The sequence below is a fragment of the Teleopsis dalmanni genome, chromosome 1 (assembly GCF_002237135.1).
Source record: "Teleopsis dalmanni isolate 2A chromosome 1, ASM223713v2, whole genome shotgun sequence".
Lineage (NCBI taxonomy): Eukaryota > Metazoa > Arthropoda > Insecta > Diptera > Diopsidae > Teleopsis > Teleopsis dalmanni.
Genome location: NC_051846.1, coordinates 57854640 through 57874148, shown reverse-complemented (window position 1 = coordinate 57874148; position 19509 = coordinate 57854640). Strand labels below are relative to the sequence as shown.

Below are 19509 nucleotides of genomic sequence, written 5' to 3'. Positions count from 1 at the left end.
ATCTAAAACTTAAAAATTAACTTAAAAAACTAAGCTTTGTATATAAATAATATTTACAATTATTTCAGAAAGCACCTCCTCTAATCCTAGAGGGTTTAGAACCTGAAGCATACTATGAGTTTTACGTGGTATCGGTGAACTCCTACGGCAAAAGTGAACCTTCACCTCGTTTAATAACTCGAACACAACCAGCTAAGATTGAAGAAGAAACTGAAAGTCCTTATAATATGACAACATGCTGCAAAGCTTCTGGCCTATTACCACAATGTGCACCCCTGTGTAGCTATAATATTCGCATGTCTGATATAGAAAAATTGGGCCCAGCGTGCAGAGCTCAAATGCGTAAGTATCTTTTAATTTATTTGTTATTATATTAGAATAATAAAACGTTTTGTATTTTAAAAACATATTAATGTTACATTGCTAATAACTTAATATATGGTATAATGATATAATGTAACATATATATGACATAATAGATTATAATTTATACTTGATTAGGAAGTCTTCATTACTTATTCAGCTAACATAAATTAAAATTTTTGAAGTAATATTTTAAATAATTGCCACTTAACACATTGATTTGTTTCAGGAGCTATCCACTTAAATTTGCTTTCTACTTAAAGAGTCCGAAGAATTTTCTTCTACCAATATGGATAATTTTTTTGCTGTTATTTGTTTTTTCACATAATCCTCTCCTGATAGACTTTTTTAAATGATAGTCCAACTTTTTTCCTCATCTTTTAATTAGATGAGGTTTAAATTAAATCAGTTTCTTTTAATTAGAGTTCTAGCTGTCCGAGTCAAATATTTACAATACAAAAAAAAATTATCTCTAGGGAACAAATGTAACAAATGAGGGGGACGATTAATTAATTTGAAATGTTATTCGTGAAATTTTGCCATGGCGACTAGTGAAGATGGAACACTTGCATTTTCTTAGTTAAACGAAATGAGTCCATTTTCTGTTGATTACGTCATTTCAGTTAGTAAGTTGTTGTTGTTGTTGTAACCCGCTGGGACCTGTAAGTAGGTAACATAAAAGGATATACAAGACGATTATATGGATAGAGAAGTGGGTTGGTAGTGGTATGGGTGATGGAGGAGGATAGATGATAAGGTGAAATGGGTTGGTGGGATATAATTGAATGTTAACTTGGATCCAGACGGAGACATCTGGCCACTTCAATACGGTCTTCATTTAGTAAGTAATGTTGCATAGTATTCTTCAGTTACTATAGACATCTTTAATTTCATTGTTCTGGTAGTTAGGCTGTGAACTGAAGTAGTGTGTTGCTTAACAGATTTGTAAAGATCTGGCAAATATCAACGATTTTTTTTTTAGAGTGGTAAGTTTTCATTTTATTATAATGCCAACGTCCGCTTATCTATCAGTAGTGCTGGAGGTTGTCTTTAGCAAAGAAGAGTCAAAGTTATCTTTATCTTTTTCTAATAGAGTTTTGTGATGAGTTTGGATGTTGGTTATATAGTAAGTACTTTTAACGATTCTCTCAATTGTTTTTAACTGATGTTTATGCAGAATTTCGATGTTGAAGTTTGAGCTTCCACGGCTGTTTTAATTGATTGTTGTTGCTTACTATTGAATATGTAATATGTAATATTCAATATTCATATTTTTTCGAAATGTATAATAACTCGAACGCTTGACCATGGTTGAGTTATATGTAGATGTTCAACACAAGTTATGAATAAAATTGGCAAAGATTTTAACAGTATATATATAAATTTTTCAGTCAAGGTTTACTCAGTACGACATTTAAGCATACGTAACTTGTTTATTAAAGGTTAAATTTTTATGATTTGCTCTCAGAGCATATATTTAATGTCATTTTAAATAATATCTCATAATCAGATAATTTTATAGAAATGTAATTCAAAGCAATTCTGAATTAATACCAGCATCCCCAGAAAGATTTAGGTTTAGTGCTCTGTTTTTGATGTACTTTCACACGCTCTCGACTCTTAAGTCCTGATATACATCGTCATACCTGATATAGCATGACACTTTTAGTACTCCAAATTAACTTAATTTCATTTTACCGAAATTAAGCAAAATTGGCTGTCTGAACATAGTATAAATATGTTCTCATATAAACACTTAATTAAAAAACCGAAGCATATACTGTGAAAAACAAAAAAATTATTAACAGATAATGAATTTAAAACAATTAAGTAATGAAAAGAAATTAATATCTGATATTGCTCCAACAGTTCAATATTTCATACAAGTAAAAAAATTAAATGAATTGCTTGATTTTTGGTCAGCTGAAAATTCAATTAATTTAAAATAATATAAAAAATAAAATTTTTGTTGTTGTAGTTCACTACTGTTCGAAAAAACCTCTTTATGGAGAAAGTAATAAAACGATATGGAGTGGATTTTTCTTAACCTTTATACGCAATATAATCAATTCTCTACATGATTAGCTATCCCTTTACTCTTTTTAAGTTCCACTGCACCTTATTTTTTGGCCCGGACCGTTTCTACCCTGAAACTTTGTCGCGAATACTTCAGGGTAGTGTCCCTGTGTTGATTATCCATTAAAAAAATTTATTTTTCTTCGTTAGCCTGCATCCAGGTTTCGTTTAGATTTATTTCTTTGTCGCTTTTTCGAAATTAGTCGTTTTCGAGGTCATATTTTTTTCGTTTAAGGAATCTTTAAAGTAAAGTAAAGTAAAATAAAGTAATTAAAAGAAAATAACAAATAAAACAACGTTATTTTCTCTTTAATAATTAAATTTCATTACATTTATTAAAATTCTACATTTAATTTCTTTAAAATTTCCTTATAAATTTCTTATAGTTTAATCTATAAAACTCTTATGATTTATAAATGAAGTCATATTACAGTTCCTTGTTGATTGTTCTATTAAACTTTGAAGTTAAGACAGGAAATTAGTTTCCTTTACGAGCTCATACTGTAAGATAATAACCGGATGATCCATTTTCAAAGTGCCTATTTTTTACTAATTTTTTTTTTGTTATTTTTGATGAAATTTATTTTATGTTTTAAGTTATGCTACCAAGAATTGTAATAAACTTCAGCAGAAATGCGAAATTGATTTCATGGGGCAACTTTCAACAGAACTCAACGTTGAAATTTAAATCCTGCGTTCATCTTGTGTACGTAATGGTGATTATTTTCCTGTTCCCAATCCATTGGCATTCGCATTTTCTGCAGAATCTGCATAAAGTCATTCACAACAGTGTATCCGCTGCTTTCCACTACATCAATTCCATTTTCGTATAAATGCAATAATTTCCATAAATTGGTATAAAAAAAAAATAAAATATAACATATAAAACATGAATTGAATATAAAAATAAATAAAAATATTTTAAAAATAATAATAAAAATAAAAATAGTAGTAAAACGTTTTCAATAATTTTGTTAACTTCATTTCCAGCTGTAATTGCTCGCTGCGCCGCTGGTGGTCGCGATCATACACCTTGCTGCAATCGACGCGGTGTCATACCGGCCTGCCTGACACTCTGCCGCGGCGTTATGCCCGTAACAACTTCAGCAACGGCCTTGCCAGATTGTTTATCTTACGCTGGCAACATACTTCAGTGCCTCGAAGAAGGTTTGTTTATTTTTCCATTATATTTTACGTGCTTCTTTATTTGACTTTGAGTTGCTTTATTGAAAATATCTCGTCCGTTTGTTTGTCTGTTTGTTTGATTGTTTACTTTGGACATTTTGTTTGCGTGCTGCTTTATGCTATGTGCTAAACGTTGCATTTAGTAGCGCGCGAGTAAATATTTGTCAATTAAATAGTAATTAAATACAATGCCAATTCGTGCTTATTTTCCACAGGCACTAGATTTATACCCGCACCCGTTGAAGATGTGCACACCACTGCGATTACGAATTCAAGCATTACTCTGGCTTGGGTAGCACCAAAGTTCGAGGGCGGCAACACGTCAAGCAATCCAACAGAAATAGCAGAGCCAACAGCAGCAACTGGTGAATCTGATGCAACCGTACTGGAAGAGCATGTTGACACTGATTATGCAGACAACAAAGAAGACGATGCAACTATGTCGTCATCCTCTTCGACAGCAACGTCGACATCGACAACGTCGCCAATTGCAGATATTGATTTTATTGTGCAATATGGTAAAGTCAATAACATGACCATGTATGAGACCGTAGCTAAGCTGGAAAATGTGAGTGTACTTGATACAATATATACATATAACATATATATGAATTTCACACAAACACTCGTACTCGTACTCGTGTACTCGTACTAGTAGTCATACCTTCGGTCTAAGTAACTAATCGTTGCAATTATGGTAGTTGCCATTACCGCAGTACAACTGCTACTGTTTCTACTGTTATTGGTAATAGCATTATTGTTGTTGCAACGTAATGTGTACACATTCATTAAGTAATCTGGCACCGTGTTTGTATGTATGCTTGTTGGTGTGTATGTGTGTGTGTGTGCATCTCTCTAATTGTATGCACTGATTGCCAATATCTATTGAATTGCTATTTTATTTGTGGCTTAGTTAATCGCTGCAATTTAGCAGCTTACATTTCTATAGAAATCGCATCATTATCATTACATTGTACGCACATCAATGCCATCAACCAAAATACTGACTCTGCAACTACGACGACAACTACAGCAATGTTGCCGGCTGCAGTTACTCTTGTCGCTGCAGCAGTGTGGCATCATTGACAAAAGTGACTTACTTGTACGATGCGCTTAAATATTTGATGTCAATGTTGGAATATGCGTGATAGTTTTGTTTCTTTTTTGGTTTATGGGGAAAAAGAGACGTAAAAGCATGCGGTGCAGCAGTGCTAGTAACTGCTGCGGTTTAATATATGCAATACCGAAAAGCTTTTAAATAAGTTGTGCAAATATTTAGCGGCTTGGGGTTACCAGATGTGAAAAATTTCTTTATTAAAATATTATATTTATATTTATATCTATATATCTACATGTATATCTATATATCTATATGTATATGATAACATATTTACAAACATCAAAAACATATAATATATATATCATTATATATAGTAGTAATTATATATACAGGGATACAGAAATGTGATAACATTTAATATTAGTAATTATATATACAGAGATTTTCCAGTCGAATGGGAATAACAATGTTATACGGTCAAATAAAAGAAAGACAGTCAAACACCACGTTATGTAGTGACAATCGCGCTAACGAATTACCTAGTCAACAAAATATTTTTGAAACGTTTCGAGTTCAGTACTCCCCGCGAATTCTCTTTTATATCAGCTATCGAATGAAAACAAATAGCTAAATGTGGTAATCTAAAATTTGGAAATAGAAGCAAGTCGGCCAAAATTATATTAAGGAAGTAATAATACTTCCAACATTATATCAGGATGGCTGTTAGATAAGATTTGTTATGTTTTAACTAGAAATTTATTTACAATGATAGCCTAAGGAGATGATGCGTTATTATGCTGTTTAATTCAGTAGTTTACTTTCCAGAAACCTAGTCTTTTTCGACAAATAGGTTCTCTCACACGTCGCATAACGCTCAGATCATATTCTTTATTTACTATCTGCATACACAATACCGCTGTAATCACAAATAAAAAAAAAAACTGTGGACATCAAGCTTATTTTAATCGATTTTTATGTGCATTTTTCGGTTTAAGCTCAGTTACAAGGCGCTAATCTGAACTTTAACTGCTTCGCATGTTTAACTCAACTCAACGCTTACAACACATTTTCTGAATATGAAATCGAAACTAACTCATTCTATTATGTCTTTAGTGACTTTTATGTGGTTAAGTTTTAATAGAAAATTCAGTGAGGTGAGTTAGGAAAATGCAAATAGGTGAGCGGTAACGTACTTCATGTCCAATAGATATATCGTTTAGAATAGTACAAATAGATTTGTGAGACCCAGAAATTGCAGCAGCTGCCTCTCTCAGACTTGAACGATGATTTTCAGACATTATTTTCTTTAACCTAACGGTAATAAGTTCATTGAAAGCGTTGATAACTGAACAGAACGAATAAATCTTCCACTGCACCCACTTTTGAATGCACTGTATTAGTCGATTCATTGTAATTCTTATGCAATATTCTCAGCGCTTCAACAGAGTTTTGCTAATTAAACGATAAAAAGAATATCGACAACCTCTCTAAGGGGTCCTTTTAAATGATCGATGATACGATGTACATTAGTAGAATCAGATATTCCACATAAATATTTATGCATAAAGTTATTTTAGGTGAAGTGATTAGGTACCACTTAAAACTATTTTAAAAAAATATTTTTAAATTATGAAAGTGTTTCAAACACTTAAAGGCCTCTATCACAATAACTTAGTTCATTTATTAAATTAATTTATTCATTAAAATTTATAAAAGATTAAAAATAATGATTAATAAAAGACTTCAAAAGTTCGAGATCTATATCCTTTACTATATGCTTCCATATATCTATGTCGTTGCATAGATCCAAACAGCCTCACTAATAGTCTTTTCAGAAGAAATTCTGCTTTGTAGATTTAATGTATCTCACAGTTTCAGTCACTTTACTGTAACCATAATTACTTCAGCTAAGTGATGTGGTGCATCTGCCAAGTTAACCTTCTGTCAAAATATAGCAGAAGATTTTGGTAACAGCTTCCTTTCAAAATGGATGATGGAAATAACGTGGCTTTGTGTTGTGTACGCGTCTGAGCGAAAATGTAATTAAAGCAGAGCTGATGAAGTTAACACAATCGTTCCAGTTATTGCTGTGTCATCAGCAATTGTAGCAATAAAGTGCATTGTAATTGGTAACAAAAGGTATCTGAGACAGTGAAATTCATACACACAGGACATAAAGTGTTACGTTATGAAATTTATGGGGCAATGTCAGTGTATGTAATTGCATAATTTGTTTAAATATTAATTTTAAAAGTGAAACTGTTCTTGACCATTTCATATCAGTTTTTCTAGTAGTTTTTACATTGATACTCTGTATATATCTTTTTAAATAAAAATGATTTAAGTTAATCAAATAAGCGTTGGTGACTTGTTTTTATATACTCTAGATATATATAGTCAGAAAGGAGTACATTAGGTATACCAAGAGATTAGCATTTAAAGGTTTAACTTATAATAAAGTAACATATACATATTAAATTAATTACTATTTGGTCGGTGAAATAAAGAGATTTTTCTCAACACACCTAAACACTTTTGTTGAAAATAGTTTTAGATAATATAATAAACAAAATTATATACCTACCATAGCACCTTTTCAAAATTATTTTATTGCTAATTATAACAAATTTCATTTAAAAATAATAATAAATCTTTAATAAATGCAATTGCTCGCTTTTGAGTTCAAGATACGAAAATAAATAGTTGTAATCGTTATCTTTTTGGTATACATGCAACCTTTGTCTTTACTGGTAACTTTAAGCCTATTTGTATATTTTCTAGATGATATTTGACTTTTCTGTATTAGTCTTCAAAACAATAGGAGTATAATGTACTCAAAGAGTATTTAAAATTATTAAGGTCACAATTTGTATGATAACCACGGTTGCCACTTGAAAATTTTTTCCTGTACCAAAATTGGTTTAAAAAGGTACCATTTCTGTAAAAAAAGGTCCAAAATTTTTTTGGACCTTTTTATTTTTTCGTTCTGTGTTTTTCATAGTGTTATGAATGAAAATATAAAATAGTGCAAAGTTGCATTTATTAAAAAAATTAATTGGAAATATTCAAAATGTATCAATTTTGGTACATTGGGTACCAAAAAATGTACCAATTTTTGAACATGAGTACCAAACCAAAAAAAAAGTATCAATTTTGGTACTAAAGTACCATAAGTGGCAACCGTGATGATAACATTTATCTGTTTTGTTACACAAGGAAAATTTTATGCTTATATACACAGTTTTGACGAAACTTAGATGAGACAAGTCGCAGGGATGCTGGATTATTATTGAAACGCATCTTCGCGGTCCAAAGCAGATCTTTCGCATTAAGTAACCTTAATTGAAAATATTCGGGCTTATAATATTGATGATCGTTAAATATCACATTGAAATAAGATTTTTCGGTCTAATATTTCCTTCCTGGTGCAGTTTAAACCCAGAAAATCACAAAAAATTCACCTGAGGTTTTCTCTTTTAAGCAAAAACCACTTTCTAATAGCTCAGATGAACTTATCTTATTGTGATGGTAATTTAGGTTTAGACGACTCTGTTCATAAAAACTAAACAGCTTGAAGGATTAAGCCAATCGTTCAAGCACTAACTAAGGATGTTATAAAAAGCTATATAATCTCTTGAATAAATTAAATAACAATAGTTTAGACGACTCTGCTTATAAAACGATTGTTCTCGTTTTTTAGTCTTTATAAACAGAGTCGCCTAAACTATTTTTCTTTAGTCTATTCAAGATATTATATAGCTTTTTATAAGATCATTCATTAGTGCTATTAAGAGCACTTTTTTGGTCTTCAAAAGCAAATTATTAATTATTACTTCAAACAAAAGTGATGAGAGAATACAATCTACGCCGAATATCACGATTGGTTCTTTGCAGTTGGGCAGTATTTTTTTTACGTTAGTAGATAGCTCGCAGATATATTTTTGAATTTTTTGGTCTCTATCCAGTCAATGAAGAGAAAGAATATCGTAATTTTGCAGGAACGTAAGTTCCTAAAAAACTTGCCATATAGCACAATTTTATATGTATCAAAAACTCATATAAATTTGATGAGAAGGAAGAATAAAGACAATCTTCAGTTTTTGAACTGCTTACTATTGATTTAGAGCATGCTGATATGCTTCAGGTGTTACTTGTTTAGTTTAAAGCCATTTTGTTCTTATTGATATGTCAAAACATATATACACATATACATTTTTTGATGAGATAAATGTGTGGATACTATGATTACTTCTATGATGTTAAGTAAAGTTATATTTTTCAATCTTGTATAGATATGCTACCTATATGTCATGTTGTTAGAAAGTCACTGTTTTCTAAAGCTACATTTCTTTGAAAGACACCTTACTATGAAGGTCACTTTTCTTCAAAAGTTACTTATCCTTGGAAATCATTTTACTTCGAAAGCCACATTTCTTCGAAATTCCTGTTTCTTTATAAGTCGCTTTTTATTAGTAGTCAGCTTTTCGCAAAAATCATTTTTCTTTAAAAAATGCATTTTCTTGAAAATAACTTTTCTTGAAATTCCTGTTTCGTTGAAAGGCGGCTTTCTTTGAAAATCACCTTTATGGCAAAGATATCTGTCTTTGATATTTTTCATTCTTTACAAGTCACTTTTCTTTAAAAGTAACAATTAAAAGTCACCTTTTTTTGGATGTCACTTTCCTTTGTCATTCACTTTTATTTAAAAGATATCTTTTCTTCTAAATCGTCATTTTGAAGAAAATATCTGTGTATGAAATTCTTTTTTTTAAAACTTACATTTCTTTATTAGATATATTTCCACGAGGGTCGCCTTTCTTTGAAAAGGCGAGTTTCTGTTCCTCAATCAAATGTTAGCAATTTATACTTTTATCTTGTATTTTAATTAAAAAATTTAATAATTACAATAAATAGTATTTCTTATGACAAAAAAAAACTTTTTAAAAGTTAGAAAGTTTCAAATGGAACTGAAAAGACAGCAACAAAAATTTTAGTTAATTTATTAAAATTTGGTTGACCATATAACGCTGTTTCGAGTTTTGCCAAGTACTCATCACATCAGTGGTCATAGAAAATACTTGAAATTTTAATTAGTAACTGTCACAAATTAGAAGCTCGTACCAGTCTAGTATTTCACTAAGTTACATGTTTCTTTTCCTCGTTTTAATTTTTTCAAAAGCAACCATAATTAAACTGCTACCAATTTTACATCTCATATATCTCATTTTGCATCTCATAGTTATTACTTTTCTATTATATATTTATTTTCTATGTAGAACATATTTAAGTTTCACACATGTAAATAGTAATTTGAAGCAATTCATCTATGAAATATAGCAAGGATTTATACTTCTAACTAATCCGTTTCAACTGCGATATTACTTAATGTTTACTGCTCCATTACACTTCCTCTCATCTTCCTCGTAAGCAATGTGTAGTAATGCACGTAACGACTTTGGCTTATTGTGTTAGTTACTACTTACTAGTTGCCGTTTTATTACATACTTGGCAACTCTGCACTTGCAGTGCAAGTACGTTGCTACGACACATCATCACTAGCAACGTCAACATAGTGAGCAGCACATAAGCTTCATCATCGCACAAACTTGCTGGATTTAGCAAACAAGCTAAATAAAGATTTATGCTTCAACCAAAAATATCCAAAAAAAGACAAAATTATCCAAAAAAAAGTCAAAAAAAGCCGAAAAGCGCTAAAAAAAAAAGTCAAATGAACCACATTGCCATTGACTTACATTTTAAATTGTGGTGCTTGAATAATGCATTTTAATGCATGCAACCAGCAATTTGAAAACGTAATGCGACCGATAAGCGCAGTATAACCATATTTGAATTAGCTTAGAGCAGCTAAAACAAAAGTTTCGCTAGTGCTGAACAACAATTAGTATATAAATAAATAAATAAATACATGAACGAATGTATGTATGAATGAATAAATGAATGAAAAAAAAAAAAATTGTTAAGCGAAATAAAATTAAACTGCTTAAAATTTTATTTGGCGTGTTGTAATTAACACAAATTGCTGATTTGCACAAATGTTTTTGGTTTGTCGGCTTAGCAGCAGCTGCCATATTAAATATACAAAAAAAAAATCAATAAAATAATACCAAAAAAAAGGAGAAAAAAATAAAAAAAAAATAAACAAAACAATGTTCAATAAAAAAAAATAAAAAATAAATATAAAATCAGAGAATAAATTTTCAAACGTCAAATACCACAAATACAAATAAATTATGCACTTTAATAGTTGGTCCACTTCCAATTATTGGACATGCTCGCACCATATATATCCGAACAATGCTAATTGTCTCTGTGTGTGTTCGTTTTCAATGATTTTTTGCCATTTTATCCATTTTACCCATTTTCGCCATTTTAGTGCATAACTGCTTTGTTCGCATTGTTCGAATATTTGCTTTATTTTGGTTTTATTTCCCTCCTAGGAATTGACCACCAACGAGACGAGCATCGATTTGACAAATTTGGAGCCGCACGCATTGTACCGCATCATGGTGGTGGCGCGTGGAAAATTTGGCACATCATTACCATCTTCAATGCTGCTGATCAATACAACCGAGAAAGGTAAATACATAAAATACATAAAATGCTTAAAATACCCGTACTTTGCCAAACACACAGTAAATAAGCGTTTAAGTACGAGCAGCAATGACTGAGGCACGTGCGAAATATTTTGCCTTCGACCGATCCATAAACAACCAAAATAAGCTGCAATGAGGTTGACATTGTACTCTAAGCCAAATTTCCTTTATTGCTATTATTTAACTTGTTTCCAGTTATTGTTGCTATTGTTGTTGTTGTTGTTGTTGTTCTAGTTGTTGCTTTTGTTTTATTTGCCTTTTTCAATTTAACTTTAGCTGAGGATAGAGTAAAAGATATTTATGGTGCACCATCACCGCCACATTCCTTGGCAGTTATAGCGCAAAGTGCTACTTGGATGCAGCTTACTTGGCAACCACCTGAGTATTCGCATCCACATGAAAAAATCTCTTACAGGTAAATATGCACGTACAATATGAAGTTTGCAAACACAAAAGCAACTTCCTTCCTGCCACACAAACATGAACATCATATAACCTTCGAACTATTTTCTCTATTTTCTGTGCTACTGCAGAGTCTATCACAAGCCCATGAAAGCGGAAAAATTCTTTCAAATTGAAACGAAAGTTGCATTCTTACGCATGAACAATTTGAAACCGAGCTCTCAACACATACTCTATGTGGAAGCAATTGGTGAGAAGGCGACGTCATTACCTTCAGAAACGTTAGTTGCATGGACCGATCCGGCATTACCAGCTTTTGTCGATGTAAGTTGCACGTACTAAGCATTTATAAAAATTTAAATTTAATGATTTCACATTTTCTGTTTGCAACAGCCACCGACAGTGCATCCGGCAGATAATGTAGCTGAAGGCGGTTCAATGACAATTTTATGCTTAGCTTTGGGTAATCCAGCGCCTACGATATCATTGTACGTGGGTGGACATTTAGTGCGTCAGGACACTTCCAGGCATATGGTTACTGTAATCCACAATGTCACCGCCGACATGGAACATGTGTCCTGCTATGCTGATAACGGTTACGGCGTGCCAATGCAGGCAACCAGACGTGTTAACATTTGCTGTAAGTATGCCTTGGAGAGCACAAACCAATACAATTTTTAATTCTACATATTTTCACTATACACTCATTATTTCCAAATACATACATACGTACACATATACACATATATATTAAATGTATTTATTACCCAGATCCACCAAAAATACAAGCAGCGAGCGTTACCGTTGCTGCTGTTGATGATGAAGTAGTTCTGCGTTGTATGGTCAATTCGAATCCGGAACCTAAAACAATTTTCTGGCGAGATCATGACGGACGTATTCCTGTAATACAAGGCGGCAATTATGACATATCAATGAAAACTAACGAATCACGTCCTACGCTCTACACAATGACGTTGCGCATTAATAAATTGCAAGCGACTGATGTTGGTGATTATTTCTGTCATGCTGAGAATCCTTTCGGTGCATCGACAATACCTGTTTCGGTGCGTATACGCAACACTCCGCCCCTGCATCAGAACGTTTCGGAATGTTGTGCTCAAATGAATGTATCGCTACCGTGTCGCAATGCGTGCAGCTACTATGTTGACATCGATGCAATTGCCGATAGGCCAGAGTGTATTGTTGACTTTGATAAGCTCATGAAATGTGCTGCCGATGGCTCAGATCATCGGTCATGTTGTGCGGATGCTAATGTGCCACGTAAATGCCTAAATTGGTGTCGAGGTGAAGCGGTGCGCTCGAAAGAAATTTGCAGTCTGCAATATGCGCGCACCATTGTTGGTTGCTTCGAGTCAAATAGGGACCGTTTACCTGGCCCACCTGAGAACATTGCGGTTAGTGTGGTTTCGGAAAGTGAAGTTGTCATTAAGTGAGTATTATCGGTTGTGTTAAATTATATTTGGGCGTCATTTTAAAATTATTTACAAATTATTTGCGCTTTTAAAAAAAAATTTTCTGTAAATCAAATTTGTAAAGTCAAATTTGATAGGAAAATTATTTTTAAATAGAAGAAGGGTTAATAATAACAAAATAGAACAAAAATATTATTTTTAATTAATTAAGTTTTTAGGTTGATTAAATAGCTCTTTCGATTATATTCCAAATATTTATCATCAGTAGTTTTTGGAAATATGTGTTGACTTAAGAATTCGTATATAAAATTTAAGTTCAGGTATCAGACTTAAAACTTCAAATTTTTAATTTTTATTATAATTGAGGTTCCAGAACTTTTTACGAACTATTAAACCTTAATTACTTTATGGTCCATATATAATTTTTGGACTGCAAATATGCAGCTTAGATCTTCGAAGCAATCAAACTAGAAAAACTTGTAGTTCAAAAATTATGCACGAACGATTAAACTGTAATTAATTATCGATGCGTATATAATTTTTAGGCCATAGAAATGATCTATTAAACAAGAAATAATAACAGTCCAAAAACAATCTATAAATTCCTTATAATTACTGGTCTGTGTTTAATTTTTGGACTACAAACTTAGAATTTTGAACCAATAAGTTGAATAATTCACATGAAGTCTCTGATTCAGAAGTTTGTATTATCAGACTGTGCCAAAATCTCATGACTCTATAGTCTCTTTGTAGTTTAAATCGAAACCAAGCACTAATCACAATTTAAATAAAAAAAAGGCGAATCTATAGTCATTGGACTGGTACTAGGAGTTTAATTTTTTAAAAATTAAATAAAAAAAAAATAAATTTTAGACCAAAGCGAAGTGTTATTTATTTTCGATTACAAAAGATAAGAAATTTAAATTAAATTAGATTATATATATAGATTTATATATAGTTTTATATATGTTTCATCTTTTTTTTTTATAAAATAGACTATATTATTCCCACCCTCATAACATGAAATTTTTGTTTTAATTATTTAGATGGGATCCACCTTCAAAGAATCCAAATGTAGTCGATGGATATAGAATATTCTATCATGAATCAGCTTTATTGCCGCATGATTCGGGCGAATCAAATTTGGATTCTATGGGAAATGGCACCAGCATGCCGAATACAACGGAAATACGTCGCATAGATGTTAAGGATACTTCTGTTAATATAGAAGGTCTAAAGAAGGATGTGCTCTACGAATTAGTAGTAAAAGCTGGCAATACTTTTGGTAAGTTGATTTTATTATTAACATTAATATTATAATTATATTGTTACAAATATTATTATTTTTATTACTATATTATAAAATATTTTATTGAAGATTGTTGTTTGATTTTTTTATTCAAAAATAAGTAAACAAATTAAATTAAAATTATAATTATTTTTAACAAAAATATTACTTAAACTTCACCAAGTCCATTTGAAGTACTTAAAGTTAAAATAATTTTATGATAGTTTAAAAGATAGTTTTTATAAAATTTATTCCAAATTTTAATACATAAACTGAAGCACTTTAATATTTGGAAGAGTTGTCGGGTTCACGATTTCATACAATTTTGTTGGACAGCAAAACAAAAGTCATAAAAACTCTCATTTTTGGTCATAAACGAAACCAGTTTCGAAAATAGAAAGCTACTGCTAATACATATATTTTTTAATCCTAATTTGCTCTTGGCAAAATATACTTGTCTAAAAAATAAACATTATTTTATTTTATAACTACAACTAAAATTATTAGAAGAATTCTTGAAACTAATAAAATATATTATTAATCTAAGGTAGTTAAAATCTCAAGTACTTATACATACTTCACACACGTAAGTTTAAGCCTTTTATTACTGATTTAAATAAAAAAAAATTTATTGTTTCTGAATAGTTTTTGCAAATTAAAGAAACAGAATATGAAGTTTTTAGAAAATGGAAAGTGATTGCAGCAAATTTAAATATCATTGGTTAAAGTACTTTTATTTATCATAAAATTTCAAAAATTTGATTAAATGAAAGATATGATCACTATACTATATCCAATTATTTGTACTAAAAGCAACAATGGCACTAAGCCACTTATATGTAATATAGTATCTCCAGTCGAAGAATTCTAAGCTTATTCGGAAAAATTAGGGCTTTGATTGGTAGCTTTGACAATATTTGTCAAATAAGACAGACAAATGTTTTAACCTGTTTTCAACAGAACAAGCTAGTATCAAAGTCCTTTTATTCTATCTTTGAAAAAGAGTAGTTAACAAAATGAGTTTAATTAAGAAACCAGTTATTAATCTGAGTTCTCAGATCTTTTAAAACTGGGAAACCTATTATTTTTGTTATTGAAAAAATGAAACTTCATGCCAAAGTGTTCAGATACTGATGTCTAAAATCGCAAGACCTTTGTTGAATAGAGGAATCCGTGGAAAAATTTATAGTGTAATAGTGATATCTGTATAAAAAACAGATATGTATAACCTATAAATACTTTTAAATACAAAATCACTACTTCTCTACCTGAAAGTTTTTTTTTTTATTCTATTTTCTATTATAAAATTTCAGTTATTCTTGCTCGCTGTTTTTATAAATAATTCCACGATTCTAGTTTATGGTATACGCTATATTTATATTCCTGTTATATTTATTCTGTTAATAATTATCCATTTGTTAACGATTTATTATTCTTTTCTTCAATGGCTTTTCTTCATTGGTAGATATAACGAATGTAAATTTTTTGGGACCCCTTAACTATGTTTAGAAACCCAAATGGATTAACGAAGATAACGCAAGAAACGATATTGAAAAGAAACGATATTCGCCGACAATTTTAAGGGCAAACCAATGGGCAATAGTTGACGGCAACTATGCATTTAATAAGTCACAAATTGTGTTGCGCTCAATGAAGAGTTTGAAGAGTATCATTTTGATAAGATATTATATATGACAATGGATATAGAAAGGACAATGGAATACACTTTCTTCCAAAAACCAATCTTTTTGAACAGATGTATAAGAGCTACCCAAGAAATACAAGCTTAAATTTGTGAGCTGCTTAAGTTATTCCCACAAGAATCATAACTAACCATTCCCTATTGATTGAGAAGCACTAAATTTTTGCACTGAAGTGGGCTTATAAGAATGGCCTTACTCTCCATGTGACTAAATATTAATAGAAATAAAAAAGTCTTTTCATTTCATTGCTGTCACAGATTGCATTTGAAAGTGGTGCCCTCTAATTATGATAATTTATGATATGGGAAGGTTTTAAAGAGCCGCTACCATAATTAAAAGATTAAAAAAAAATTAATTAAAAATAAAATTAATATTCCTTTTAAATTATTTTCTTTTACAATCTCTTACAAAACGTTTTATGTTTAAAGCTCATAAATTACTACTCCTCATATTAAATATAATATTTGTTTTTGTTTTTGTTTTTATTTATTTAGACATGTATTGCATTGCACAAAAGTTTGCGTATTATAAATTCAGTGAATAAACATTAGTCAAGTTCTAAACTTTTCCGAGCCACAATCGTTGACATGAAAATAAAATCGCACACAATCCGAAAACAGAATACATAGCCTTGACTGGAAAATATGAAATGCTTTAATATATCATAAATACGAGTATATAGGTGCACTGTACATACTATATATACATACAATGTACATATGTACATATCAACAAAACTTTGACTTAATTTTGTTTTTGTTGTTTTTTTTTTAAACTTGGCAACATATTTGCTCTGTTGAATTTTTACAATTAGTGCACTAAAAGTAGAATTTATGATCTGTCGAGCCCAACCAAAGGATTCAGTATAAATAAAAATAATAGAGCAGAACTGAATAATGTGTTAGTCTCTTTGATGTATTCACAAATGGAAGTTCAGAAAATAATTTAATCCTTTATAAATTTTAAATCAAAAACGCGTTTTGTGAAATAATGTTTAATATAAGAGAAAGCCATTCACAAGACAATATATGAGTTTTAATTTAAATATGTAATTAATAGTCAAAGAGATCCAAGCTTTGCATTCACCGAATCTACTATGGAAATATGTAGGTGGACTTTTAAAGTCTTACAAGCACTTTCTGTGAAGACCCAGTTTCTTTTGTACTACTAAGACTGTAATAATCTTAACATACAAAATGGTAATAAAGGTCACCGAATCTTCAATGTAAATTGGTGGACTTTTAAAGCACTTTCTGTGAAGATCCAGTTAGTGTATTTAGTAATAATCTCTGCAAATAAAGTGTTAGTAAAAGTAATCATTTCACTTTACTTAATTAAATAATATGTTAGTATTTGGTAAGATTGTACATTAGCTGTTCGTGACACGGTATCCATTTCTAAACTATTGTACTCTATATATGATGATTCAATATCATACGGTGATCCAACTTTAATCCGTATCAAGATCAGAGATAGTTAAATCTGTCTTGATGGAAAATGGTTATATTTTTGACAATAAAACGACCCTTTTAGTAAAAGTTTTTGAATCCAATTAATCTAAAAAGTTAATATTATAAATTTTAAACTATCTTGAAGATAAATTTTAAACTATCTTGAAGATAAATTTTAAACTATCTTGAAGATAGTCTAATTACATTTGGAGTTATTGCATCCAGTCAGAACAAAAGGTTAAAATTATAAATTATGTTTGTCTGCAAACATTTTCTCAATCATGATGTGAACACGAACTTCTTCAAAGAGGATTATTATTGGCCTCTTGTTTGGACTCCAAACATCAGTGGTAAGTCTAAGTGTAGTTTCATTTATAAGGAATAACCAATGCAGAAAAACTTATTTTCCATTTGAGACAATCTATAAACAAAATTATTTTTACATTCCAAAACTCTGATAGTTAATACTTTTAAAATACTTTTTAAACACAAACATGGTTCTGAGTTTTAACTTTTTATTTTATTGGAAGATGATAAGGGTGGGTCCCTGTTTCATCAATAAGGATGAAACGATATACAACGCCACCTTCTCTAACGCAATAGATGTTTACTTAAAAACTTGCTTGTTACATTATTAGTGAATTTGTATATCTTGGACATCCTACTCTAGGATCTTATATGTTTTTCCCCGACTTTCTCTTAAACTTGTTTAAATTTTTTACGGTTATAAGTTTTTGGTAGTTTCTGAACTTGGATGAAGTTTAGCGAAGTTAAAAATTCGCTGTGAATTTTTATGATTATGTGTATCATCATTAACTGATTTTAGAAACCCTAATCTGACATCGATATAGGTCTTATAGATCCATGCGAGTTCTCGGTATTTAAGCTTTAAATTTTATAGGAATTATGACCTTCTTCTAAACACTTACCTATGAAATCAAAAAATTGACTTAAATTATAGCTCACTATACCAGAAGAACCCAAAAAAAATCTATTAAATTCTTCTTGGCTAATTAACAGGCTTTTAAACTTTTCTGTATTTTTGTAAAGGTTCCAGGTGTTTATGCAGTTTTCATACCCTATATATTTCCGACGATTTTTGCCCAACATATTAGACCAGAAGCTATTAAACTTCTTAAGCACAGATGAAGCTATTTTTAGACATTCTTCAGATTGACTATTCTCAAGATAGATAGGTCATATAGACCTTTGTATAAACAGTTTTAATTAAGTTAGTCAATTTACAAGGAAGCAGATTCTGCTAACGCACTAAAGGCTAACCTATCTATAATCACGTCCAAACTTTAGAATTGTGTTGTTATTAAGCTCTAGGTGAGCCTTGATTTTGATATCAATAAGGCGTTTAAAAATTTCAAAATCAGAAGTTAGTTATATTTTTGACCACACGTGCCTATTACTTATGAGAATAGTGTACTGCAGACATTTACATACGTGTCACTTATGGCACGCGTGCTTTGGTTCATCATCGCTATACTCACTAATAGGGATAGCGTGCGTGTTAGAGAAATTTTCATAACTGTTACTCGTGGCACGCGTGTCATAGATTCGTTATCGCTACCATATCGATATGAAGTTTCATTGCTATTAAATCTTTTTTATGAAGCATTTATTTACCGCATGATGTTTAATTTTTTCTCTTGATAAAAAATACATTGACACGTCATCCTTAAGTGACTTGTAAACAAAGAATGATAGATATGTTCTCATAATAGATGAAGTTTGTTTAAAAATGGCCTTACAGTATTAGTTCTACTACCGACGTATAGATGGCGTCTTGTGAACCTCTTAAAATATTGAGCAAAAGTTTAAGTAAAACTGCCAAATTAATTTCTACTATAAGAAGAAACTCGAAAAGCTTTAAAGGTTATGAAAGGGCAGTGACTTGTATTATAGAATTTCATACATCATAATAA

General features: G+C 30.7%; 1 protein-coding gene across 1 annotated transcript; it reads left to right on the top strand.

Annotated features, from left to right (window-relative positions):
* Positions 1-53: 53 nt before the first annotated feature.
* LOC119681959 (Ig-like and fibronectin type-III domain-containing protein 1) lies at positions 54-15292 on the top strand (the record flags this gene model as incomplete). The annotated part of the gene is made up of 10 exons (XM_038095278.1): positions 54-342; positions 3430-3606; positions 3840-4192; positions 11143-11281; positions 11575-11713; positions 11832-12024; positions 12094-12340; positions 12472-13150; positions 14180-14418; positions 15195-15292. Coding segments are annotated over 10 exons (2553 nt in total), but the record flags the coding sequence as incomplete, so codon positions are not given.
* Between the last annotated feature and the right edge of the window lie 4217 nt (positions 15293-19509).